Raw genomic sequence first — 26,040 nt, forward strand, 5'->3', positions numbered from 1 at the left:
TACCTCCGGGAGCCATTTCCGAGCCTAGTCCCGCAAGAACATCTTGTATGTGGGATTGTCCGTACACTCGGTGAACGGATATCCAATATCCTTCAAGAACTCCTCCAGTTGATCCCTCTCATGCTCAGGACATTGAATGCCTGCGAGGATCTTGCCCACGTCACCACCGTAGTTCCGGTAGTGGAAAAGCGTTATGCTCTGACCTGGCCGCAGTGTCCGGAGGAATTTGAACAGAGCTCCCGGTCGCTCTGGGAACTCGAACATGTATAACCTCTCATCCTTGACGCCAGATCGTCCACCGACAAGGTATCGGAGATGTGTTTTCGCAAGTTCGTCCTCAGAGAGGTCTTTGGCTGTCATGCCTTCGGCTGCAAGCCGCGAAAAGAGCGAATCGAGTTCTCGCGCCCGCGCACCGGCTGAAGAGACTGTGATGCCCATCATGACGTGTGCTTTGTCGGTGTTCGAATACCGGTACCCAAATTCTGTAACAGCTTGAGGGAGGACAGCCTCAACAAGTTGCGCAAATGAACCCGGACGTTCTGGAATAGTGACTGTTAAGAGAGCCTCTTTCTGCTCACCCAGAGTCGCACGTTCGGCGACAAACCTCAGTCGATCAAAGTTCATGTTGGCGCCGCTGGCAACGGCGACCAATTCCCGGCTGGTATCTGTATCTGGGTTCTGAGCAACCCATTTCTTCAGTCCTGCCAGTGACAAAGCCCCGGCTGGCTCCAGAATCGATCTTGTGTCCTCGAAGACGTCCTTGATAGCGGCGCAAATCTCGTCGGTGCTCACCTCGATGACTTCGTCCACCACTTCTTGACACAGTCTAAACGTCTCTTCTCCGACCGTCTTTACAGCGGCCCCATCGGCGAAGAGACCAACTTCACGAAGCAAAACGCGCTTGCCCACCTTCCGAGACTCTACCAGGGCGTTTGCGTCGGAGGCCTCCACTCCAATGATCTTGACCTGAGGGGCTATTCTCTTCACATACACCCCGATGCCAGCTATTAACCCGCCACCTCCGACGCAGCAGAAGATGGCCTTGAGCTTCTGCAAGGATGTTTGCCTCAATAACTCCATGCCTATCGTGCCTTGTCCTGCAATGACATACGGGTCATCGAAGGGTGGAATATTGGTCAAACCGTACTGTTTCTCTAGCGAATGACAGTGATCTTTGGCCGAATCGAAGTCAGGTCCATGTAGCACCACGTTTCCGCCCATGCGGCTCACATTCATATGTTTGATGGCCGGTGTCCCCTGTGGCATAACAATGGTCGCCGGGATCTTCAGATGTCTGGCCGAGTAAGCCACACCCTGGGCGTGGTTCCCCGCGGAGCAAGCGATCACGCCCTTCCACGAGATCTTAGGCGGAAGATGGGCCATTTTGTTGTATGCGCCTCGCAACTTGAAGGAGAAGACCGGCAGTAGGTCCTCTCGCTTCAGCAGGACTTTGCATTCCAGACGGTTGGAGAGATTGACGGCGTGGCTGAGGGGGCTTTCGCTGACCACGTCGTAGACCCGAGAAGTGAGGATCAGCCGCAAGTAGTCTGGGTAGCCCGTGGGCAAGAGAAAGTCTCGAGGAACGTCGTAGGTAGGAATGTCAGCTCGTTCGGATGGGGGTGTTGGCATGGCGGTGTACTCGGTCAAAGCGAGACCGGACCGCTTGGGCGTCGAGGGGGTTGTCGTCCCATTGACGTGAGGGTCGGCGACGTCCATGGTGACGTCGAGGGATTTATATGGCAATTGGGTATCTGTGAATGGGGGTAAGAAGGGTGGAAGACTGCGTTGTAGGTCAGTGATTATGCTGAGGCTTGAGGACTAGTGGGATTTTCACGGTCACCCAAAAAATTTACGGAGCTCTGCTCCCCGCATTCCGCCTTTCTCACGAAGGTTAGAAGATCTCGCGCTTTGGGTAGCTCCAAAGTCCCACGGTTTGCCTCGTACTCGTACCATTTCACCTGCTCTGTTTTCTACTCATCCTCCAGCTCATTTGCTACGAGTCGGCTGAGGGAGCTCCGAGTCGACTACAGCGAGATCTGATTGTGGCATACGCAGGAAACCGCCTGTGGTGTTCACCTAAACTCCCCCTAATTCGAGCCCGCACGCGAGCACATTTCGCCGTTCTTGCTACGAGATTCACGTACGTCACGACTTCTATCAACTCGTACCTCACAACTCCGCAGCTCCATAACCATCAAACAACAACCTTTGTTGCGGCGGAGACAGTCTATCATCGAAGACGGCAGCGCAATCATTAGTCTGGACTCAAGGAAATACTCACGATGTCCGACGATCCGTCCACGTCGGCTGGGCCATCCCCCCTCTCGGCTACCACTATCCCATCCAGCTTCGATTCGTCACCCGAATTCTTCGAGGAGTCTCGATTCCAAAAGCTGTGGCGCAAACTGCGTCAAGAACCACTGATTCCGTTGGGTTGCGCGGCGACATGCTACGCCCTGTACATGGCAACCAAATCCATTCGCGCAGGCGACCATCACCAGACTAATCGAATGTTCCGCGCCAGAATCTACGCCCAGGGCTTCACATTACTGGCTCTGGTTGCCGGCAGCATCTTCTACAAGGACGAGAGGATGAGGAGGAAGGAGTTCGAGTCGAAGTTGGAGGAGAGGAAGAATGCGGAGAAGAGGGAGAAGTGGTTGGCAGAACTCGAGGCCAGAGACCAGGAGGATAAGGAGTGGAGGGAGAAGATTGAGAGGGCGAGTCGACTCGCGCAAGAGACGAGCGAGGATATCAGGAACAAAGCAGAGAAAATGGTTGAAGGTGGAAAGGAGGCGCTGCAGAAGACCCAGGAACAGCTGACCTCACCCGAAGCGGCTACACCAGGAGACAAGAAGAAGAGCAGTTGGGCCATCTGGAATAAGAGCGTGCTCGAGGAGGTCGATGAAGAGGGCTGGGGGCCTGGTATGTGGGCAAAGAGAACAAGGGATGCTTGGAAGAGGTTCTGAGACGGTCATCCCGTGCGTTCGGTGAAGCGGTTCTGGACGAAAGTTCACGTTTGTCGCCACTCCTCCTTTGACAGGTGCTTTGTAAAAAGTGAAATATAATTGCTGGGCATTACTATGAAATGGTTCTCAAGTTGCCATGCCGGGATCCCAGACTTGGGACTGTGATCGTGTGAACTCCTACAAATTCCGAGCCTATAATGTCCCGTTGTTTCCCTGGGTATAGCAATATTGAATTTCGACAGGTGAAAACGATTCACAGCCGCCGGTGAGCAGGCAGCGGACCCGAAATTTCATGCGTTTGCCCAATGAGCCATAATTTGTCGACCACTGCATTTTTGATCGTCGTGGCTTGAACACCTCGCCGAAGGGCAGCCCTTGGGCTTTGGTCTGATCGGATTCCCTCCGAAGGGCATTGTCAATGGCACGTATTTATCCATTTCCCTGTCTTCCAGCATAGGTCACGACCATAGAGGCCCGTTCCCACATTTGCTCAAGACTGTTTCGTTCGAACAGCATCCGTCATTCAGCCTCGCGCAGGGCCCATCTCTTCCACCCCCCTCCTGACGCCGTCCCACTCGGCCTTCCCCATACTGATCAGATACCGTATCTTGTCGAGTTCCTGCACATCCTTGTTTCGTGTGAATTCGCCCTTTGCATACGCGATACTCTCTCCCCTCTGGGGCGGGGACATGTGACGGTACAACGAGCGGAGAATGTCGCGGTAGAGGGAGAGGACGCGCTGGCGTTGGATGAAGTGGTCGAGGGAAAGAGGGGGAGACTTTCGGAAACGCGACGACGGGGTCGAGGACTTGATGGCTTTGCTTGCGTGATTAGTAGTGGTGGCGGTGGTAACGGCGAAGCGGACGAGGCTTGGGCGCATATGGGAGATGTGGTTTCGATTCTCGGGTCTGAGCCCAATTGAATGTGTAGGAAAACGGCAGGAAGGCAACAGGGAACTGTTCGAGGTTGTGAAGCAGGTCTTGTGAGGCTTTGCTCACAGACTTGTAACGTTCTGAGAGAAAGCGGCGGAGATTTTGGTGTTCCGCCAATAGAAGCTTCCCAGGCTTCAGACGACGTCACTCGTCACAATCCGACTTCCAGAGAGGAAATACCTCGTACACTCAGACTAATAAGGACGAGCCAACATATCAGATGCAGGTCTACAAATAGAGATTCCTTTGGTACCGTGGCCATTCCCTACCCTGCTCTGTCTGCTCCGAAACAAACCGTGCTCCTGACCTCTTCACAGCCTATTCCTCCTGCACCGATTACAAGCCTGGAACTGACATTGCGTGCATTCGAAGATATAGTTAGGCAGGTTGTGATAGCACTCCTCGCAGTTGTGGGGCCCATGAATGTATCGCCAGCTGAGATGTGTGCAGTTGTGCCTATCTCTGAGCATCTCCGCCGCATTGTGCACAATCCTCTCCATCTGCCCGGGGTCGCCACGAACCATGTTGGGATGTTGGCGATTGGCAAGAATGCTTGCCCGGGCAAACAGTCTGTCCTCGTTCCATTGAGCACAGCGACATGTTTTCCATCGAGCGCCGCAAATGTAGCAGAACTGTGCACCACAAGGACACCTTCCATTGGATCAGCGATCCGGATCGGGAGAAAAGGGAAGAAGACTCACGTTATATGATTGCAGCCTACATCAAGTTCTATCAGACGATGGCATCCATAGCATCGCTGCCACCCACTCTCAGTTGCTAGGCTGAGCGTGGCTTGCAATGCAGGATCTTCCGGGCAATGGCCGTCATGAGCGAGCTTTTTGCAGATTTTGCAGGTTATTGTACCGCACTTCCCACAAGTTGCTACATCGGCCCAAATGTCATTTGGTGGTATAAACGCGGAACAAGTCTTTTGACAGCAATATGTCCGATCTCGAGTACCGAACTCAGCTTTGGCGTGTTCAAATTGGTCTCGGAGGTCCTTAGTGAGGAAGATGTCGACCACGTCCATTTCGAAGGGTTGACGGCAGCAACGCGGAGGGAACAATGATTCGTCTTTGGAGGCCAACTCGACAAGTTTCTGCAAACATGGTTTGCAGTAGGCGTGGCTACAAGGCACTTCGATCACATCAAAGAACTTCTTGTATTCGTCGCAGATAATGCATCGGAGGTTGCGGGTTTTATGGGGTGCCTGCTTCCGACCAGATCCTCTCATAGAACTCTCGGCCTGAAAATCGTCTTCCTGCTGCCTTGGGCTGATTTTGGTATCTTCGAATAGCTCACAGCCGACACGTTCGGAAACATAACGTCCAGCGAGTCTGGCGAGGGTTTTTCCACTGAGGTCGCTAGAGTGGAGGTGGACTTCTGATGTAACGTTGCTCCCATTCAGACGGTGTGCAAGAGTGTGGTCTTCGCAAGCGACTTCTTCCTCACGAATGACATCGGCAATAGCCTCAGCGTCTGCCTGTACTGCGTCTGCGATGCTCTGGGTCATTTGCCGGTCGGACAAGGCTGAGCGTATGTTTTTGAGATTCTCCTCAAACAGGGAGAGTGCCTCATGAGCATCGCTGAGCGCTCCAGCCCGATGTTTGTCTTTGGAGTTGGTGCGTAGGTCTTCAATTTCCTCAAGCTGAAGCTTGAGAATCAAGTTGGCTGTTTCGAGATCGAGGTCGTCAAATAGAGCAGTGTATTCAGCCATCTTGCAAAGTATCATTGGACTAAATTGTAGTAAAGAGAGGAGAAGAGCGACATGGAGTAAGGCTGGCATATGCGCCTATGTACCTACAAAACTTTCAAATGATGCATGTTTGTCTTCCTGGGGTAGCTGCATGACATGAATAGCATCTCAAACAAGAGCGGGCCTGCATGTACGCGCCTTCTAAACCCCCAAATTGTATCGGTACCCGATCCTGAGCAGGCTCTGTCGGTGAACAAAGAAGTTCATTTGGCAGTAATCCGGAAAATAAGTACGTTTCTGGATGACTCCCAGGAAATTTCGATAGCCTTGAATAGTAGGGCGGGAACCCAGGTGGTCTGAGAGTATAACATTTGTGCTTCACCTAATCGATGATGGAAGTCGTTTCATCTTGGTGACAACGGATATCGGTCGCTCCGTTGATTGCCATTTCAAACTTACCTGATATACATCAATCCATCGAAGCGGGTTCGAAGCTGCAGCATCCCGAGACGCAGTGGACATCAACCTTTGGTGGCAGGAAGTCCCATAATTAGGGGATAGGGATCGTTCAAAGGATCCTACCGCAGCATCGTATGTTCGAGGAAGATCTCTCTGAACCCAGCACATCGGAGACGCCCAGCCAGACCAACCGCAGTGAACTCTAAGCCAATAAAGCGTGTCTCTCACTTGTGCCTGCAGCCTCTGAGATGCTCCAGCACAACTCAGCGACTTGGTACTCTTTTCCAAAACGGGAGTGTGCGGAAGCCACAGTAATGGAGAGTTTGCAAGACCATTGGCAGGCCAGACAGCTCGTAACAGGTGGCATGCGGTCCAGTATCAGCCGAATATACTCACAGCGGTGTTTTGTAGCCTCCCGAGTTCAGCAGATTGCTAAAGGATTTCAAGCCTTGGCCTTGGGTCTCTCAGCAAAGCAACTTGCGTGGAATCTCAGGAGCAAGGCTGAGGAACCAAGCATTCGCCGGTACCTGCTAGGTGGAACATAGAGGATTGGCTATTGTTGAAGGCCACTTGCGTCCTTGCTGAAAATGACTCCGCCCGCCATCTCAGCCTCTGCGGCGTCTGCGGCTAGTAACATGGATGGAGTGAGGGGCAACAGGGAGACAAATCGGACACAAGGAAGCAAAAGGCCTCATAACATGAGATATGGGCCTGGCTCGACTAGCAAAAGCCTGGAAAACTCGGCTGTTAGCAAAAGAAAATGAATACCCTTTGGTCAATGTCATGATACTTCACACCCTATTCGGCCCTGGCTTGGAGAGGGAGGTTGCACAAGTACCCTGCTCAACCCGGTTATCGAGCCGCACGATACGAGGATAATGCAGGAACTTTCAGGGCCAAGGACAGGCAGACAGCTCGGCAGCGGCAAGGCGGGAAATCCGGGGTGATTGGTGAATGTCCCGGGGACAGGGGGGAAACTGTATGGCTGGTGACTGGACGATGCTTGTTTGCTTCTGCTTGGAGGTGTCGTTTCTTCTACCGGGGAATTTTCGTGGCAGCAGTGATATCACCTGAAAAAGGTTGGAAAAGGAGGGGAGGCAGCGGGCGCAGATAGAGAGGGGATTGCCGAATCCGGAGCCAGTGTGAGGGTCAAATGACGCAACAAATTGCCGGGTGGACGTTTAGGGGAATGGCCTCCCGCCTAGGCGCTCACACAACCCCTCGCCGCTGGTGCCGCCTATCCAGCCAGTCACTCAGTCACCATTCGTAGGCTGCAGGGAACTCGCGAGCACCACCTCCAACCCTCGAAAAGAAACAATCAGCTCTCACATGTGCCAGCTGAACCGCTCACTAGACCTGAACCCATCTCGTGCAATCTCCATCTTCTTCCCATCCTCCCAAATCACGCAGCCTGTCGCCTAATACTAAGTCCTGAGCCCCCTTGTATGCAGTGGGTCATTGGGCTGCAATATGATCTCAACTAGCAGAGCGGCCTCGACCTTGTCCTGCTGATTTCCTTCGAGGCAATTCTTCATATACTCGCACACCTGCAGTTTCAGCTCTCATCCTCTTCTCACTCCGATTCCCACCAACCCACCATGTCTTCCCACGATGACTATGCTCCACGTGCACGCCGAGACCGTGGTCGTTACGATACTGACGGCGGTCTTCGCTACCCAGATGATGATGACTTTGCCGACCCTCGAAAGTCGGCTCCCCGCCACCCTCGCTATGAATCCTCCCCTACACACAATGACCCTCGTGACGGACCAAGACGGAAGAAAGACGTTGACCCGAGAGACATTGAGCCCAAAGGCGCTCGTGGTGATGTGAAGGACGAACCCCCTCCTCGATATCGTGAGGACGGCGACCCAAAAGTAGGCAAATCCAACACTGCTGCACCGAGGAGAAGACGAAGCTTTTCCGACGAGGACACCCGTCGGGATCCAAGAAATGGGGATGGAAACGGAAACGGTGCGGCCTATGGCCGTTCCAAAGGATACCGCGAACCCATTCCGGAACCAGACGTCGTCGCTGCTGACCGCGATGCCCATAAAGCTCGTTCGGCCAGGCGCAGAGATTACGACGATGATTTCGAGCCTCCTCCACCACGCCGCGCCAATACACAGAGAGAGCCAGAACGTCGTCGTAGAGACGATTTTTACGACGACGAGCCATCTCGACCCCGTCGTCACCGCAGCCCAGAAGACAGGCACTCTGACCGCGACCGAGGATATAGATCTGACCCTCGAGACGCTCCAAGGCACAGAAGGGATGATGATCGTTACGACGACCACCGACACCGTGGTGGTGCCTCCCGTCGCGACGATGGCTATGCGTCAGATCGGGGACGTTCCGACCGAGACAGGGTCAGGGACCGTGATCGCGACCGAGACCGAGACCGAGACCGAGATGTCCGCGACCGTGATCGTGATCGTGATCGAGACAGGGACCGAGATCGAGACCGAGACCGGGATCGCAGGCGGTACGACTCTGACCGCGAAAGAGATCGTCACCGAGACCGTGATCGTGATCGGGACAGAGACCGGTATGACAGTCGAGACCGTGACCGAAAGGACAAGAAAAAGGGATTTTCACTCGACAACATAAACGATCTAGTCGAACAAGGCCAGAAACATTACAAGACTCTGGCGCCGGTGATCACCAGCCTGACCAAGATGTACATGGACAACAAGAAGTGAATGAGAAGCCTAGGATGCTTACGATGAGGGTTTTGTACTGGACAATGAGGACAGGTAAAGAGCGAGTCGTAGTCCGGTATTGTGACATTGACGATGCCAAGAAAGATGGCAGCTGATGCAGGAGCTCATACAGCTGAGGGGAGAATCAGAGCTGAATCTCCCCTGATCCCTGATGATCATGGGAAACGCTGCATGGCCACGAAGAGAAGAGGTGCGATCTGTGCCATTGTGCCAGCTGGGCTGGGTTTTCCATAATGGGGGAATTGTGATGTATAACTAGTCTGCTTTTGCAGTGCTTTATGCTGGGGGGATCATTGCTGGAATGACCAACAGCGTCTACAGATTATGGGTGGGCGGGTGAGTGGACGAATTGGGTTCGTACAGTCTGTGTTATCGTTCATTTGCAATCAGCTCCATAGCAACCTCGATATCAATACCACTTTCAGCGGGTATTGGGCCTTTCTCAACCCCGTTTTCGTCTCTCAAACGAATGTCTTAGACCACTAGATAGTTTTTTTTTGGTAGACTGGTGACAGGTAAGTACATACACTTGTAGATGACTAACTCACTAACTGACTGACCAACTAACTGAGTAGGAGTGACTGGATGACTCATTGACCGGGAACTGGAATCTCGATCTCCTGCTCGCCCACAAAAAGGCTCACTTTGCAACCCACGTGTCCCCCTTTCGAGGATCGTCCGTCTCCTGACACTGGTACAGGACTCCATTACCGCCAAAGGACTAGATACCGTAGAGACTCGCCATTCGACCCTCATCGGCTTGCCCGCCTACAGTATCTCTCTGCTGAGGTCTCCCGAGTCTGCGAGGCCCTGGGCCGGCCGACCGATTAAAAGGGCAGCCAGCTCACAAGTTCCCCGGATCCCCACACCAAATCCGTGACTATGTATGTTCTCAAGCCTGGACGACGTGGAAGCCCGTGAACGCCGGCAACACGGCCCGGATCTCCTTGACATACTCCGGGATGCCGCCCGCGTAGTTGACCTGTTCGAACGCCTTGCCTGGAACGCTTCCGCCCATGTCTGCCAACGGAGAACGAGGAGATCAGAGGTTAGCGGGCGTGTGGCTCTTCATGTGAACTGGGGCCCCACCGATAGACAGGTGGGGATTTACGGCATTGAGTGGGCCCGGGGGCATGCGATAGAGTAGAAGTGTTTGGGGGAAGGGGCAGAGGGAAGAACTCACATGTACTCCTCGTGGTGGGCAGCAATGTCTTGTCACTCAGCTCGTTGATGTGGTCCTTCCACTTCCGGGTCGCTTCTTGGGTCGGGTTTACGTATTTCAGGCCCTGGCGGTCAATGTCTCGGATGGCATCGCGAATCCAGCGGCCTTGAACTTCAACGGCAGACGGGCCGTTGGCGAGGAGGGTCGGACCCTGAGGACCTGTATCAAAGGCATGTCAGTTTATGGGCGGGTCGGGTTGTAAGTATTCTTCGAAAAGATAGGCATGACACAAGGGGCCCACCCGGCTCTTCGGACGTAGAAAACATGTTTTCTCTTTTCTTTTTTGGCGAAACAATGACAGGTAATCAGTAGACTCACCGTAGAGATGGAACATGTTCGGGTATCCTGAGATGGTGGTTCCCAGATAAGTATAAGCTGCTTCCTTCCACTCATCGTGCAAGGTGGTGCCGTTAATGGACTTCAAGCCCATATTTGTCATTCCTCCCGTTGTGACATCAAAGCCCGTGGCTAGGGCGATGATGTCGAGTTCGTGCTCCTTGCCATCGCTGGTCTTGATGCCCTTCTCTGTAAACTCTTGAATCTTGACGCCGGACTTTTCCGAAATGTCGACAATGTTGACGTTGTCGCTGTCCAGCACTTCGTAGTAATTCTGTTCGAGGCAGGGTCGCTTGACACCAAATGGGTGGGGGGGTTCTTCGGGGCAGAGCAGAGCACGTTTCTCAGGGTTCTTGATGCGAGTCTCCTGCTTCTTGCGCCAGAAGTCGTAGACGCAACGGTTCGCTTTTAAGTCGAACAGGTAGTCTTTGTGAGAGCCCAGCCAGAGGCCAAAGCCGGCCCTCTTCCACAGACGTTCGTAGACGGCTTCACGCTCTTCAGGGGTATCTTCAAACGTGTTGCGTTCCTCAAACTCGTACGTGAAGCCTGCAAAGTTCTTCTCCCGCATGCGAAGGAGGTCGTCGTATGCTGGATACAATGCTTGTTGCTCCTCTTTGGTCATGTCGCGTTTGCCCATGGGCAATGCCAGGTTGGGTGTCCTCTGGAAGACGGTCAAGCTTTCGACTTGAGGTCCCCATTCCTGGATGATCTGTACTCCAGAGGCACCGGTGCCAATAACAGCAACTTTCTTCCCGCGAGCATCAACGCCCTCAATGGGCCAGAACGAGGAGTGGTGCATGACTCCCTTGAACTTTTCCAGACCAGGGAAATCGGGGATATATCTCTTGGCTGCAAATCCGGCGGCAATGATCAGAAATCTGCATTTGGCATTGCGACCATCGGCTGTCTTGATGTTCCATTTCCCAGAGTCTGTGTCAAACTCCGCACTTGTGACGACGCTTTCGAAGGCACAATCTTTGCTTAGTTCGCAGACCTTGTCTACATGGTCGAAATACGCTTGCAGTTCAGTCCAATCTGGATAGTTGGTCGTCCAGGTCCAGGTCTTGTATACCTCGGGAATGGCCAGCTGATAGATGGGAACCTCAGAATCGACCCGGGCGCCTTAGAACAATCAAATTGAGCAGTTGACATGCTTGAGAGTACCAACAACTCTTACCTGGATATACGTTCCATCTCCACGTACCCCCAAACGAGGTACCTGCTTCATACAGCACGGTTTTGAAGCCCGCCTTCCGCATCTCATACAGGAGGTACGTGCCCCCGAACCCTGCTCCAACGATCAATACATCGACGTCAAGGTTGTCCGCATAAGGACCGTCGGTCCTGCGTCTCCGGCCAAATTCGAAGAGATCTCTCTTCAAGCTGCGTTCCGGCAAGTCCTTGGGTTCAGATGGGTCTCCCATTTTGAATACACGACTGTAGACGGGTGGCACCGGACAAGCACTTGAACGGGAGTGAGGACAGCCTGACAAACTCAGTGCTCACACGTTGTTGCGATTCTTATATGTACAAACCCCCGCCCACCCAAAGCGCTCGACACCCGGTGAAATGGATGTAGGAGCTTCTCCTCCTTTCACTCGCATGCAGAGACCTCACGCCTAGTACCTGGACTGATTCCTCCTCAATGGCTGGAGCGGAACCGCGAAAGGGGAGTCGCTTGATGCGGTGCTGGTCACACTCTGCAGAATCCCCGCTTCCCCTCAAATACCCGCTACGCGAACCAGATGGGATGGAGGAATCTGGGGTCAGCAATTGGTTCCGCATATCTGAGGAGGTGATTGGAAACCCTAGACGGTGGCCTGGGGTTGTGTTGCAGGACGCGCAGGCTGGAAGATGCAATGGGGATCAATATCCTCGGCTAACTCCACGCTCAAAGGGGCCTAAAAGACTTCCCATGGACCGATGTTTGGCTCGTATTTGCTCTTATCAGACAACAGGACCTTGTCCTTGAACGTTATTGTTGAGGGGGATGAACTGCCAGCAGTATACTCTTAGCGAAGCTCCTCCTCATGATCGAGTAAGAACAGCCGACTCGTCCCATTGTCCCGGGACATGGTGGGACGATCAGTCAAGCCAAAGCACCAACGCATCGGTTCCCGAATTGGATGTAAGGTTTTGTGTTGTGCTCAAACAGGCTTACTCGAAGTAGGGCCTGGGGCACCGCCAGAGGGGTCGTCGAGACCATCGTGGCACTGACACTTTCTCCACAACACTATGTACGGAGTATGGAAAGTCAAATCTGTTCGTACCGCTTAGAGTTAGCTTGGGTCAAGAACATCAGTCGAGGTTGTTGAATGCGCCTTGAGGGAGTTGGGGGCAATCGGACTCGCCTGGAGCGTAATCAGGGTGGATTGTAGCAGCTGGCCATGGTCGAGTGAGGAATGTCGGTACTTGGGACAGATAGACATTGCAAGGAGTTGTAAGCTGGCTGGTCATCTGGGGTAAGAATGGAATGCGTGCCTGCGGAGGATGGAGATTGAGATTTCGTCAGCGGCGCCCTCATATTAACGGTTTGTCCACTTACCAATCACCACCTGAGCGCTTCCAACGCCTTGCGCAGCCAGCCTCCGTCAACGATGCCCTTCATCAATCAAAGGAGTGATGTGGTACTCTTATCCTTCTCCCATGGAAGATGCCTGACAGCGCTCTCGCACGATCAGGATGACGCGTCGCAAGGGCAGGCCCTCACCACCGCCATCTTCACTCTCCAAGAACCCCGTGTCCTTTGAGATCCCCGCCTCGCTACATCAGTTCTCTAACCTCTCGCGCTCTCTGGCCGCGACGATGGCCACCGGCACGGGCCCCTATGATAAACATCCTCTCTCGAAGCCTGCTCCGATCTCCCAAACGACGCCCAAGACTACTACCGCGAACGCAGTGTCGCAACCCAGGCCGAATTCACAATCCACCTCGCACCCCCCCTTGACCTTCTCTGCTACTCCTCGTGTAGGCCAAATCGCATCCAACAAGGCCAATCCCCTGAAACGCTCCCTATCGGAGGCTCAACATGATTCTCAATCCGTCCAGCAACCGCCCTCCTCTAAGGCGGTGTCAAGAGATGCAGAACAATCTAGTACTCTCCCAAAAGCCCGCGCAAAGGCCACAACCACTGTCGCGGTGTCTGGTTCTGACTCTCCACAAACGCTACACCCAGCGAATCCGACATCCAATCTGGCCGAAGAACCTACCCTCAAACCAGGAGAAGAGCTTGTGTTAGGAAGACATTCCACCTTGATAGCGCAGTTGATGGCTAGGAAGAGAGCGGAAAACGAGAAGCTGGGTAACCGAGAGCGATGGATCCGCAAACAACGGGAACATCAAATGTCTCGGTCTGCGGCTTCTCAATCAACTAATGAGCTTAAATCTCAACCAGATGGAAATAAAGTGCCAAAGGCTTCGCCAAAGACCGGCTCAAATCCTCCCCTCGCACAATCTGTGTCGACCATGCCGACGGTGACAGCTGTAGCCTCGACTGTGTTTGACGCACAGACTCCAGCGGCCGAGTCGCCCTCAACGCCTGCGACGGAGAACTCTATCAAACCAGCTGAAAATACCAGCGAGCCACGGCAGTCGGACGACAATGAGTCCTTCTTTGAATCTCCCTTTTCCTCGCCAATTGTTGAGTTTCTTGAAAGGGCTACGGACGATGCAGGGCTGAAAGAATTGTCGAAACATCATGGAGCGAGGTCCAAGAAAACTGTCGGCACGGTCGCAGCAGCAGCGGCACCCATTCCCCGTGCCGATAGTAGTCCAAAGGCGGCAACTTCTACGTCAACAATAATCAAGTTCACGGGAACCTCTGCCATACCTCCGCTTTTCTCGGATAAGCCTTTGACAAAGCAGCCTCAATCTCATCCTTTTCGCCCAAGTTCTACGCAGAGTCCGTCGCTCAATGTGCACCAGCAAGCACAGGCGGATTCAATGGCTCCAGTCACAGGTCAAGAGTCTCAGCACCAACAGAGAGGTGGGCCACCACAATTAGCGCCTCGCCAGCTGCCAGCACCGAGAGCCATGCCATACTACCCTCAGAATGTGGGCATGCCAGGCTTCTATAGAGTGGAAATGAGCCAGAATTGGGCAGGCGGCGGCAATAACTTTGTCGCGACTCCAGTATCAACGGTTTCGCCCAACCAAGCTTACGACCCACAGATGCTCCCCGGGGGTATGGCCTACAACCCATATGGCGCGAGTTCAATGGGGCAGTATGTGGTAGGAGCGACCCTTCCACCACCTCCAGGCGCCCTTCACACGTATGGAAATCCAATGGCGCCGACGGTCGCTGGACCGCCAAAGGACCACTCCCTTGACACGGGGCACATAACCGCCGCAGATATGGTTGCCGGGATTAATACAAGGTTCAAAATTGCGACGAAGAATGACTTTATAGTTCCAAAGCGATGATGTGCGTTCCAGCGAGGGACATGGCTCGTGGCCTGAAAATCAGGCTTGCTTGAAGAAAGAGTTGGATAAAATATATGCTTAAAGCGAAGCAGAAAGGTTCCAATTTGTTGCGCAACCAGCTAAGACGATAACGATGAACGAATGACACTCCAGAGAGTCTACACAGTTGTTGTGCTGTTTGGGGTTGATTGCTTTGACGGCGTCCGGCTCATTCTCTGCGCCTTTCAAGATGGTCACCCATAGGGGCGGAGGAAGCCTTCAGTTATGTTTGCACCGGTTCAGTTCTTGCGCGAAGAAATACCCTAGCTGCAATATTGTACAGTATGACGCTATCATGACATTTTGGGGGAGACAGCGAGGGAAGGACGGGCGGTGTACAGGGCGTTTCAGGAATGTACTATGTGCGTTTGGCGTTGTCTTCACAACGCGGCTGGCGGAACCAGACTGCCGCAGTCAGCCCATCCCCAGAGAACTCAGTTGTAAATATGTCTCAAGAAGTCAGGAGAAGGTGATGGGCTTCTTTGTCAAGCCTGATATCAGATCCTCCACCAGATCTCGCTTGCGTTTCTTCCTCTGTTCGGCCTCGTCCAGTACCGGGGCGATCTCGCCATGGCCTGGCCCTGCCCTGGTGTTGGTGGTAGTAGTAGAGCCTTCGTCAGGGTCGTCCTCTTCCTCTGCGGATTCAGGGCCCGTCCAGGCACAGATCCGCCCGTCCCCGTGGGCCGTGTACATCTCGACTGCTTCCCCAACGGGGGCATTGAGCCGCCACACCATGGCGTTGATTCGTCCGCCACTGGTCAACCTCGCGACGTTGCCGCTGGTCGTGCCCACACCGCCCGGACCTCGATGCTTGCTGCTGCCCTTCTTCGCACTCGCACGCTGCACGTCCGACACCCTGATCCCTTCCGTCTTCAGGATCCGCACCAGCTCCCCCTCTCGCAAGTGGTGCTGGAACACCATGCCCCGCCCGTCGTCGTTCGCCCACCACAACATCTCCTTCCCGGCGTGGTGATACCCCCGTGGCGAAATCAAGGGTCGCAGCTCGCCTTGCCTCTCGTTTCGGATCCTCGGGCCATAGTGCACCAGGTCGTTGCGGCCCGACGCGGCGTCCCAGACCCGGATGCGTTGGTCGTGGCCCGTGGTGATGATCTTATCGCCCATCGGCGACCACTGCACGCTGGTCACCGGTCCGTTGTGCGCGACGGCATTGAAATCCAACAACTCGCGACGGGCTCCTGCGCCGGTGGAGGGGGATTCGCCGATCACGCCGACCGCGTCGTCGAGGTCCAGGGACGCAAATGCGGCGTTCGCCCGGCGGATGTCGTAGAAGAGGACGCGCCCGTCGGTGGAGCCCGAGGCGAGGATGTGCGATTGCTTCGGGGACCAGCAGACGCTGTAGACGGCGCCGTTGGGGCCGGCGAGAGAGTGTGTCGACAAGCCCGAGCGGAGATCGAGGAGGCGAATGGCCGGATGAGCTGTTCCAACAGCGACCAAGGGCGACGAATCCGGCAGTGGAGAGAGACAGTGGGTGTAAGGCAGAAAATCCAGGGAGAAGGTGTGGACCGGGGTCAGAGCGGACGGAGTTATCGACGTGACCTTGAGGGTTTTGTCATAGGAGGTTGTGAGAAGGGTCGAGGGAGTCGGGTCGAATGGGTAGATTGAGATCGAGGTGAGAGCGTGAGTATGGGAGTCGACAGTGCTCTTCGACAGTGTTGCCTTGGGGGTGTATTTCGTCAATATCGACGAACTCGATGAGGCTGACAGAGACGACGACGACAATTGATGCTCCTCGAGATCCCACAGCCGGACGGAAGAATCGGCGCCTCCTGAAAAGAGATAGCGGCCCTCGTTGCCGTCGATGGCGAGGCAGTTCACGCCGGCTTGATGGGCGACGTAAGCCGGCAGCAATCCCCCTCCGGCGCCTGCCGCCGGTCCGGCATCATCCTGCTGCTGCTGCTGTGATTCCGGCTGCGTGGTGCTCGCCCACGCGAAAGTGACGGTTTTGCGATGACCAAGGCGGTGGATCACGCTCTCGTTATGACTTCGCCTGAAGGTCGCCGACGAGACCGTGCCCAGGCACTGGCCCAAGCGGAGTTGATTCATGCATCAGCGAAGCTCGAACGGGGCTCTCTCCTCTCTCCTCGCGACGGTGAGAATAATCTCGAGTCGATGTGCGAGGTTGGTCTTGGGGTCATTCATTTACTGTAGGACATGACGTGACGATGAAGAAGGGAGAAGGAAGCGCAGGATAGGATAGCCACGATAGCCAAGCAATACCGAGTACATTAAGGCAGCAGACACCAATTTCCCCGCATGGATGGCTTGATGCTTGCTGGCACCTTGTCACCTTGTCACCTTTTCTGACGCGTTGTTGCTCCTTTACGAGCTCCTCCTCTTCATCAACCTGGTGTCTGATGGCTCTTGGGCTCTTGGGCCCTTTTGATTTTGATTGGAGCAGTTTTTCGACCGATTGTGATGCGTTTATGGCGCTCATCGGCGACATGGTTTTGCACCTCGCGACGAATTCGATCCGCCGTATTCGCTAACCCCCCAAAATCGCAATTGGCAATTCCATCAGAGGATTGTCACCTGTCACTTGCTCTCGTACTACAGCAGAAAAATGTTGCTGCTCAAGGATGGTGTTTGAATTACATATCTGGGGCCCAGCGTTCGAGCTACCTTCCATCGATGCCCAATGCTTAGCCACCATCTTCTACCTTCGCCAGTGCCTGCACCCCGACCTCTGGGTGCTAATTCCCTCGAGTGACGCACGCGTCAGTCCTCTCGGGGAACTCCCTGCATTGCACGATGGCGAGACCTGGGTCGCTGGGTTTACCAACATCGTCGACTACCTACGGGACATCTCGAATGGCGAACAAGATCTGAACAAGGACCTCAGTGCCCAGCAGCAAGCGGACTGCGCGGCATTTTCAGCCTTCATCACTTCACGCGGCCAACCTCTCCTCGATCTCAGCCTCTACGTGAGCAGTGACAATTATCTTAAATGCACCAGACAGGCTCTCAGCGACATCTTGACGTGGCCAAACAGCTGGAATCTGCCTCACCAATGGCGCGCCCAAGCGAAAAAGAGATCGGAACACCTGGGTCTGAGCAGTCTGGACGTGGACAGTACCCAGGAAGAGAACAAGACAGCGGATGCAGGGTTGACTGCACACATCCCCAAAGCCCTCAGAAGACCCAGGCAAACAGTCACGGGGCTGCTAGGCCGACACCAGCAAAAGAATCGATTTCGACTGGATGCCGTCACCGAAGATTTCTTTGAGCCGCTCGATGAAATGCTGGGGGAGAAGAATTGGCTACTAGGTGACCATGCCAGCAGCGCCGATTGCCTCGCGATTGGCTACCTGGCCCTGATGCAGACACCAGCACTGGAGCATGGATGGCTGCGGGAGTCACTACAGACGAATCATGCCCGTCTAGACACGTGGGCAAAGAGTCGGGCGCCGGAAGTGTTTGGTCCACCCGTCGATGTCTCTGAGGTTCTAGGACGGAAGCCAGGGGTGGCTAGTGTCCCGTCGTCACTGCCATGGAGAGTACCGGCGCCTCGGAGCCTCCCACAGATCTTGCAGGCGGTGGTGGAAGGATGCATTAGCTCGATCCCCGCCATAGGATCTCTGCATGGGATTTCGGAGATCGGCAACACGCATGGAGCAGGTCGAGAACGATACCGCGAAAAACAGTTGCAACTGGCGAGGCTCCAGCGACAGCGAGACGCGTATCTAGGAGTGGTGGCATCGACGGTGACGACGATGGGACTAGTGGCATGGCTGGTATATCAAGGCCTCCTCCCAGTACGCTCTGTGCCGCGAAGACGTGGCTTTGGCGAAGCTGGAGTGCTTCTGGGGTTGTAAAGGGACACGATGAGACATCTCTCTCCTCAATGCCCTGATAGCGTTCATTGTCGCATCTTTCCTCTCCAGAGCCGAATACTTCCTTAACGGGGAACGGAAAAAGTGAGGACCTTAACAGCTCGACGGTGATTGGCTCACCGGGAGAACCCGAGGCGTACCTGGCGGCATTGGACCAATCAGCTCGCCCGGATTTTGATCGCCGCACGTCTCAGTGTTTCCTCATCCTTAAGGTCCTCACTTTTTGTGCTCGTCTTGCCTTTCTAGAACGCCCTTCACTTGCTTTGTCACAGCTGCATCCTCTCCCTCTCCTCCTCGGTGGAGTGGGGAGTTGGACCAGCTGTGCTTTGTTCGAGAGATCTCCCACTGCCTCGCTATCTCTTGTACATACAGTATTTCCACCTGTTCCGTGCCGTTGGTCCCAGCCTCCCATTCCTTCATGTGGTGGAGTGCGCAAACTCTAGTCCAATCTTCCCAAACTTAACTCGAGTCTTGCTACAAGCTCGGAATCTCGCCTGGTCAGCAGCTCTCCAGCTTCTTGGACGGCACAAAACCACTGTCCGCTCACGTATCATCGATCCAGATTGTTCCAGCCAACCCGCAGCTTCCTGCCACTAACCGTGCCGAAATGTCCAACCTCGAATCCTTCGTTCATCTGATGGTTCGGCAAGATGGGCCTGGAGCAACCCCAGCTTGTGATACGGGCAACGACTACGACGGCCGCATCGGCTTGCGGATAGCCGCGCTCTTCATCATATGGATCACTTCGTCGATAGGCGCCGCCTTCCCCATCTTTGCCAACAGGCACAGAGGGCTCAAAGTGCCCGAATGGGTGTTTTTCATCTGCAAGTACTTTGGGTCGGGAGTCATTATCGCAACCGCCTTCATCCACCTGTTAGCTCCTGCGAACGATGCATTGACGAATCCATGTCTTACCGGGCCAATCACAGAATATGACTGGGTCGAGGGTATCGCGCTGATGACCATATTTGTGCTCTTCTTTGTCGAGCTGATGGTCATGAGATATGGGAACTTTGGTGGGGGACATGGCCATGGTCATGGTCATGATCACGACGACGATGGCCATGCCCATTCTCACTCACACGCTGTGGAGCTGGACCGATCTACTACCGACACGGAAATGACTGCCGCCCCGGGTTCATCGCCTTACAAAGATAGTCCCGTATCGGTGAGCGTGCCTCCATCAACTCGGACGTCTCGGCCGCAAAGTACGCATGTGCCGGGAGAGGATCACATGGGACATGCTCGCGAACACAACGAAATAGAAGAAGCCGCCAACCCATTCAGTCTCGAAGACTACAAAGCGCAGATGACGGCAATTTTCATCCTCGAGTTCGGTATCGTCTTTCACAGCGTCTTCATCGGTCTGACGCTTGCTGTGGCGGGCAGCGAGTTCGACACTCTTTTCATTGTCATCATTTTCCATCAGACCTTTGAGGGTCTGGGTCTGGGATCGCGGCTCGCCGTGACGCCGTGGCCGAAAACCCGACGATGGACCCCGTACGTCTTGGCCTTGGGCTATGGCATCAGCACTCCTCTGGCCATTGCCATTGGCCTCGGTGTGAGGAAGAGCTATCCTCCCAATTCCCAGACGACACTCATCGTCAACGGCGTCTTTGACTCGGTGTCGGCCGGCATCCTGATTTACACAGGCTTGGTGGAGTTGATGGCCCACGAGTTCATGTTCAGTAGTTCGATGCGAAAAGCGAGTATCCGAACTGTCATGGCAGCTTTTGTCACCATGTGTTTTGGGGCTGGATTGATGGCACTCCTTGGCAAATGGGCTTAGTGAGCTGTCGCTATGAAAATGTTTGTTCGGGCGCGGGTTTCCATCATGTACAGACAGGTTGATGCCGGATATCGTGTGGAGATCAATCGGTCAGCCTTGCATGGGAGGTGAAAGGATTAATTTGAGGCATGGATGAAAGAATCAATGATACCCTGGGACGGAGATGACGATAGAGCTAATAATGGCGCAAAGAGGAAATAGAAGCCATTTCATGTGATTCCATCAAAAAAGAGCCAGGCTTTTGCCTATACCTACAGAATATCACGCGGATCAAGCTGTGTGTGTGTGTGTACTTCGGGACGTACGGGACCGATTACATAGGTCAATTACTATTACTATTGATTGCACAAGGGGGTGGGTGAGCAACGTCTCACATACATTGTATACGGACATCCCGGGAAGGGAAGGGGACGGATAGTAGTACTTCAACTACCTTTATCTCGTGATTATCTAGCTTGGGACGGACGGACGGAAGGAATGAAGGAATAAAGGAAGACCACCCGGCCAAGTCGCGACGGGCGGTGCGGTGCGGTGAGGATAGGTGAGACGGATGCTGGTGGTGAGGCTGAAACAGAAAAGGAGAGACGCAGGAGAGGAGAAGAAGGAGAAGAAGGAGAAGAAGGAGAAGAAGGAGAAGAAGGAGAAGAAGGAGAAGAAGGAGAAGAAGGAGAAGAAGGAGAAGAAGGAGAAGAGGAAGAAGGCCACCGACCCGAGTTGAAGCCAGCCAGCCAGCCAGCCATTCCCTGGTGTCCCTGCAATGTGACATGGCTACAAGGCTCTCTCGGATAAATTCCCAAATTCAGTTCCCGTCACAAGAGATGTGTTTCCACGCCGGCAGGCACGAGTAATGCAGGAATGAATGAGAGGGACAAGATAAGATAAGATAAATACACCAAGTACTGTCCACCCAAGGCACCCACCCGCATGAATCACTTATCCAAACAGTACAGTACGATACGGGAGGGTACGGTATGCCCAATGACGCGTACACTTACATAGTTGTATGTGTGTAATCCTGTCCTCGAGCGCCGGCCTAAATGATATATAGTGTGAGCGTCATAATCTTCGTTATGTCTTCGAGGAGCAAAATAAGTAACATTAGTCCCTCTTTTACATCCCATTCCATTCACCATCACCACCAGGCCGGTTCTGAATCTGATCCTCGTCCTTGCAAAATACACTCCCGTTCGCTGGTTCATGAGCCTTTGCCCCAAGTCCGGCTCCAGCAAGCTCAGTCAGTAGTGGGCACCATGATATCCGAACCAACGAAATTCGTAGTCATTTTCATGTTCATTTGTTTTTTCCGTTTTCTTCTTTCCATGTCGCTTTTCTTTTCTTTTCATATTCTTTTCTTCATTCCCAGATACTTTTCCAGATAACTTGCATTTTACCCGGTTCTTTGCAGGGCGAGCATGGATACCGGCCATGGCGCCATCCCTTGAACCCTCTGCTTCCATTTCTGGACCGGCCACAAATCTTGCAGGAGACAACCTCCTGGAATGTTCCGCCTTGCGGTCTCCCTGTCTCTCTCCATTTTCCTTTCTCCCTGGTTTCACTCTTCCCGCGCGAGAATGCCGAATAATCTCCTATTGTCAACCGCACACGTCTCAAGGTCCCGATCTGCGCTGTTTCTGTCACCAGAACTCTCGGATCCGTGGCCGTGTTCCACACAGTCGTCCGGCGAGATGCATCTCGGCCGCGACAGGGGGCCACGGCAACCGAGTTCGGGCAGAATTTCTGTCTCCACGACAATGTCGTTGGATGGGACTCCGCGCATGCTGGCGATGATGAGCGCAGCTTCGAGACAGGGCGTGCTGTTGGCCGTGCTGGCCGGCTGGCATAGTTTGGGCTTGGATTCGAAGGGCGAGACGGCAGGGGATGGAGGTGAATATGGATGCTGCGCAGTGGACGACAGGTCGTCCGGGTCCGAATGGGCAAAGTTGGAATGTGGTGGCGAAGGGATGAAAGAGGGAGTCCCTTCTCCCTCCTCGGCCAGTGGGAGCCACATACGGTCTTCTCTGGCTTGGCCGTCGACTACTAGGATGTCGTGCAACTTCAGGGTGTTCGGACGCAGTCCAGGAGCGAGCAGCGGTGGGGGTTGCGGAGAAAGTGTAGTTGTCGTCGACACAGTCATGGAAGCGCTGGGCAGCTTCGCGAGGGTTTCGTGATCCTGATGAGGTGGAGTTCGAAAGATCGTGAAAGAAGGACCCTGCGCAAACGTCTTACCGTCAAACATACGGCTCTTCCTTGTTGAGCCGATCCGTCTGATCTTCCGCCGTCCGTCCGGGGAGGGATCGCCGTCCACCTTGTCATCCTTCTGTGGGGGGCGGGCGGAATGCTCGGCTAGGGACCTCTGCAAAGCCTCGTTCTGCTCCTGTAAAGCCTTGACCTCCTCTCTCAAGGCACGGTTTTCCTCCGCCACCTTCCGTGCCGCTGTCTGCACTTCTGCAGTGGCCTGCACACCTTGAGTCTCGTAAGCGCGTATCCGGCGCTCGAGGTCTTCAATGTACACCTGCCGTCGGGCGCGGCAGCGCCTTTGGTTAATCGTGTTTCGTTTGGCTGTCGGGGCCTCCATTAGCGGGACTGATCGGGGAGGATTTATTGAGATGGACGGAAAACTATTTGTTTGCCGAGATATTGCTTCTTGCGTCCCAATCTTGGGCGGGGCGTAGGGATTCATTGTTCGAGGTGCATGATTCTTTCTTGGGGGGGCTTCCGGTCTCACGTGGGCGGTTAGGACGAGGCTCCAGAGTGAACCAGCTTGAAGGACGCCTTTTACGGCATCACCATGGTCATGGTACGTGGACAGTGGCTGAGAATAGAGCTGGTTAGAGAAGGAATGTCGTTGGCGGGCTTCAGCGGCACGAAACTGAGTTTGCGTCATTTTCGAGTAGCGCAAAGCAGCCTAAAGCGGCGTGGTGCCAAGACCTTGTCACCGGCGCAGCTTGATTGGTCGGCGAAATGCTTTTTCCGTGGCTTCTCTATTACCTCGCTCGTTCGTACTCGGTACAATGCCATGGCTCCAGATCGTTGACTTGCTCATCCCAAGGCCGATAGTACCACTAGTGGGGACCTCAAGTTGGCCACCTACCGCTTCACTTCACCCGTATGCGGCGCCCCCTGATGACTGGTTGCCACATGTTGAGCCTCTTCCCTCATATTGTAGGCGAATGATGGAGGGCCTGTGACACACCGCTACGTGCATAAATTCCGAGTCCAGCACTCCTGTGACGAAGATTGTACAATCCAATTTGCACCACTCTTAGAATTCCAGCATTCCGCCACGTCAGCCTCCTCTGTAAAGCATTGCCAGCGTTATATCAAGCTTCGGTGTAAAGAATCACCATGGATGCCACCTCGATCTATCAGACGGTGAACACCAAGTATTCCGAGTTCGCCTCTCGTTCGAACGAGGGTGAAGCTCAAGCATCCACACGCACTCGCATCGCCGCATCCTTTGGCTATTCGGCCGATGATCTGGCCTCTCTCCCCACGGGCACGAACCTTGGCCTCTCGTGCGGAAATCCACTGGCGACAGCGAACCTTCAGCCTGCGGAGAGTATGGTCGACCTCGGGTCTGGCGGTGGTCTTGACTGCCTGATCGCGGCGAAGCAAATGTTGAGAGGAACTCCCTCCCCGAGCGGAAAGGTATACGGGATCGACCGAAGCGAAGCGATGATCGCGTTGGCTAGGAAGAACGCCGCACAGGCCAACCTGCCGAACGGCTTGGTGGAATTTATCCAAGCACCGATCTCGAACATTCCCCTCCGAAGTTCGACGATCGATCTGGTGGTCAGCAACTGTGTCATTAACCTAGTTCCCGACGAGGATAAGCCCTCCGTTTTCAGGGAAATCCACAGACTCTTAAAGGCTGGCGGCAGAGTCGCAATCAGTGACCTTCTCGCCAAGAAGGCCATGCCAGACCATATACGACATGATGCAGCACTGCTGGTGGGCTGCGTGGCGGGCGCCAGTCTGGTGGACGAATATCGACGGTGGATGGTGGAAGCCGGGTTTCCAAAGGAGAGTATTACCTTCATCAACACCAAGAAGGACTTGAACGTCTACCATGATGTGGATGGCATTGCACCTCGTTGTATGGAGGACACCGAGTCGAAGAGTTGTTGTGACGAAAGCGCAGAGAGCCCTGGTTGCATTCAGAAGAACGGTGGTGAGCCCGGCAAGAAGTTGGACTTCAACGAATGGGTGGCATCATATCAAATCTATGCCATCAAATGATTGACAGCCGCCTAGCAGAACCCGGCAAGCATTGTGTGTGACATCGAGAGTTGCTAGCCTGATCGGAGATCAAGGTTGTGGAAGGGCAGGAGATCAAGCCACTCCCCAATCTTTTTGAATGAAAGACCCTGTCGAAGCCGATTTGGCCGCCTGGGGGTACGTGTTGTAGCCGTTACCACTACATATTAGATTTCGCAACATCTCTCAGTCGATCAGACCTTCGCTGGGGCTCCCTCCTGGCTGCAAGGTAGCTTTTGGCACTGTGGGAATAATCCTATCAGGTCAACAAACAGACAATAATATACATCATTACCAATTGTTCAGGAAGAAATGGATCAGAGACCGGAGCAGAGCCGGGCACGAAAGGCGGCTGGATAGACCGGGGCTAGGGTCGACTAACTCATAGTCATTCGATGCCGGTCACTCACCTACTCCATCGGCGCTTCTCACCGATGACCATCGACAATAAGACGATTTGTTTGATTGGTTGAAGGTAGCGTACGGGGGAGCGCACTCAAATCCTGAACGAGCCGTAGGGAGCTTGACTGATGCCCGTTCTCAGAAGCCAGTTCGGGCTGGGTACCCAGTTTTTGGCGTTTCATATATTCGGAAAGGCCAAATTCTCTGATTCTCAAAGACTCAAGGCTCTGTAACTGAGGAGCTGAGAGGACGGGCTTCTATGTCGCGGGGTTGCCAGGCATCCGTCTTCAATTGAAGGATGGGCTACTGCTGCCCCATGATCACCAGATGATCATCTACCTGCAATTGGAGAGAGTAAAAGTACACGCTGAATGTGTTTATTTCGAGGACGAACCGCAGAAGAACTCGTTCAAGGACGCATATCAGGACAGCGATGTCGTGGCCATTGTGCAAGGCAGTTTGACGGGGAGAATGGCTTGAGGATACCCAAAAGGGGCTCATCAGCTAAGGAAGCCATGTGAACTTCATTTTTCGGAGGCGAAGCTGGCCACTTCGCTATAACCCAAAGCTCGATGCATCTTGATTCACGACATGCTTCAATGCAATCCTCGTTCAGAGGGTTTGGTGCCGTGCTCATTGCAATGCTCCCCTGCTCAGTACCTTCCTCAATGCGTGGTATCCTCCCAGCCTTGCCACCCTCTTCCTTTAATATCCTTCAACTCCTCCTCGGTATAAGACTTGCCCGTCGTGAAGTAGCCGGCATTGATTTTGGCGTCGATTTCGACTCTAGAATCCGCGGGGATAAGGTCTGGTAAAAAAAAATTAACATTGTAAAATTAGATTGGAAGGCTAATTGGCGAGAGACTGGTTGGGCCGCCATGGAAGCTGAGGGGGCGGAAAGAGAGAGAGAGAGAGAGAGAGAGAGAGAGAGAGATAGAGAGAGAGG

At 54.0% G+C, this 26,040-nt stretch overlaps 12 protein-coding genes across 12 annotated transcripts in view; 6 read left to right on the forward strand and 6 right to left on the reverse strand.

Moving 5' to 3' along the window:
- Positions 1-24: 24 nt before the first annotated feature.
- Positions 25-1,716, reverse strand: AYL99_03988 (threonine ammonia-lyase, biosynthetic; the record flags this gene model as incomplete). Its single annotated transcript, XM_018835502.1, has 1 exon — positions 25-1,716. One exon carries the CDS (start codon positions 1,714-1,716, stop codon positions 25-27), a length of 1,692 nt encoding a protein of 563 aa, XP_018695152.1.
- Positions 1,717-2,282: 566 nt separating this feature from the next.
- Positions 2,283-2,966, forward strand: AYL99_03989 (hypothetical protein; the record flags this gene model as incomplete). The annotated part of the gene is made up of 1 exon (XM_018835503.1): positions 2,283-2,966. One exon carries the CDS (start codon positions 2,283-2,285, stop codon positions 2,964-2,966), a length of 684 nt encoding a protein of 227 aa, XP_018695153.1.
- A 523-nt stretch (positions 2,967-3,489) lies between these two features.
- On the reverse strand, positions 3,490-5,615 carry AYL99_03990 (hypothetical protein; the record flags this gene model as incomplete). The annotated part of the gene is made up of 2 exons (XM_018835504.1): positions 3,490-3,782; positions 4,859-5,615. The coding sequence occupies 2 exons, from the start codon at positions 5,613-5,615 to the stop codon at positions 3,490-3,492; spliced, it is 1,050 nt and encodes a 349-aa protein (XP_018695154.1).
- Positions 5,616-7,651: 2,036 nt separating this feature from the next.
- On the forward strand, positions 7,652-8,755 carry AYL99_03991 (hypothetical protein; the record flags this gene model as incomplete). The annotated part of the gene is made up of 3 exons (XM_018835505.1): positions 7,652-7,882; positions 7,935-8,601; positions 8,673-8,755. 3 exons carry the CDS (start codon positions 7,652-7,654, stop codon positions 8,753-8,755), a joined length of 981 nt encoding a protein of 326 aa, XP_018695155.1.
- A 913-nt stretch (positions 8,756-9,668) lies between these two features.
- Positions 9,669-11,758, reverse strand: AYL99_03992 (hypothetical protein; the record flags this gene model as incomplete). The annotated part of the gene is made up of 4 exons (XM_018835506.1): positions 9,669-9,796; positions 9,960-10,157; positions 10,317-11,456; positions 11,512-11,758. The coding sequence occupies 4 exons, from the start codon at positions 11,756-11,758 to the stop codon at positions 9,669-9,671; spliced, it is 1,713 nt and encodes a 570-aa protein (XP_018695156.1).
- Positions 11,759-13,016: 1,258 nt separating this feature from the next.
- AYL99_03993 (hypothetical protein) lies at positions 13,017-14,756 on the forward strand (the record flags this gene model as incomplete). Its single annotated transcript, XM_018835507.1, has 1 exon — positions 13,017-14,756. The coding sequence occupies one exon, from the start codon at positions 13,017-13,019 to the stop codon at positions 14,754-14,756; it is 1,740 nt and encodes a 579-aa protein (XP_018695157.1).
- Positions 14,757-15,254: 498 nt separating this feature from the next.
- Positions 15,255-16,859, reverse strand: AYL99_03994 (hypothetical protein; the record flags this gene model as incomplete). Its single annotated transcript, XM_018835508.1, has 1 exon — positions 15,255-16,859. The coding sequence occupies one exon, from the start codon at positions 16,857-16,859 to the stop codon at positions 15,255-15,257; it is 1,605 nt and encodes a 534-aa protein (XP_018695158.1).
- A 533-nt stretch (positions 16,860-17,392) lies between these two features.
- AYL99_03995 (hypothetical protein) lies at positions 17,393-18,628 on the forward strand (the record flags this gene model as incomplete). The annotated part of the gene is made up of 1 exon (XM_018835509.1): positions 17,393-18,628. One exon carries the CDS (start codon positions 17,393-17,395, stop codon positions 18,626-18,628), a length of 1,236 nt encoding a protein of 411 aa, XP_018695159.1.
- Positions 18,629-19,253: 625 nt separating this feature from the next.
- AYL99_03996 (hypothetical protein) lies at positions 19,254-20,435 on the forward strand (the record flags this gene model as incomplete). The annotated part of the gene is made up of 1 exon (XM_018835510.1): positions 19,254-20,435. The coding sequence occupies one exon, from the start codon at positions 19,254-19,256 to the stop codon at positions 20,433-20,435; it is 1,182 nt and encodes a 393-aa protein (XP_018695160.1).
- Positions 20,436-21,987: 1,552 nt separating this feature from the next.
- AYL99_03997 (hypothetical protein) lies at positions 21,988-23,010 on the reverse strand (the record flags this gene model as incomplete). Its single annotated transcript, XM_018835511.1, has 1 exon — positions 21,988-23,010. One exon carries the CDS (start codon positions 23,008-23,010, stop codon positions 21,988-21,990), a length of 1,023 nt encoding a protein of 340 aa, XP_018695161.1.
- Positions 23,011-23,780: 770 nt separating this feature from the next.
- On the forward strand, positions 23,781-24,674 carry AYL99_03998 (hypothetical protein; the record flags this gene model as incomplete). Its single annotated transcript, XM_018835512.1, has 1 exon — positions 23,781-24,674. The coding sequence occupies one exon, from the start codon at positions 23,781-23,783 to the stop codon at positions 24,672-24,674; it is 894 nt and encodes a 297-aa protein (XP_018695162.1).
- A 1,085-nt stretch (positions 24,675-25,759) lies between these two features.
- The window catches only part of AYL99_03999 (putative GTP cyclohydrolase URC1), a gene marked incomplete at both ends in the record, with an annotated part of 2,070 nt that continues 1,789 nt past the window's right edge, over positions 25,760-26,040 (reverse strand). The window contains one exon of the mRNA XM_018835513.1: positions 25,760-25,902. Within this exon, the coding sequence (XP_018695163.1) occupies positions 25,760-25,902 (143 nt within the window). The remainder of the gene's footprint in view (positions 25,903-26,040) is intronic.

This window comes from Fonsecaea erecta, assembly GCF_001651985.1.
Source record: "Fonsecaea erecta strain CBS 125763 chromosome Unknown Scaff3, whole genome shotgun sequence".
Classification (NCBI taxonomy): Eukaryota; Fungi; Ascomycota; class Eurotiomycetes; order Chaetothyriales; family Herpotrichiellaceae; genus Fonsecaea; species Fonsecaea erecta.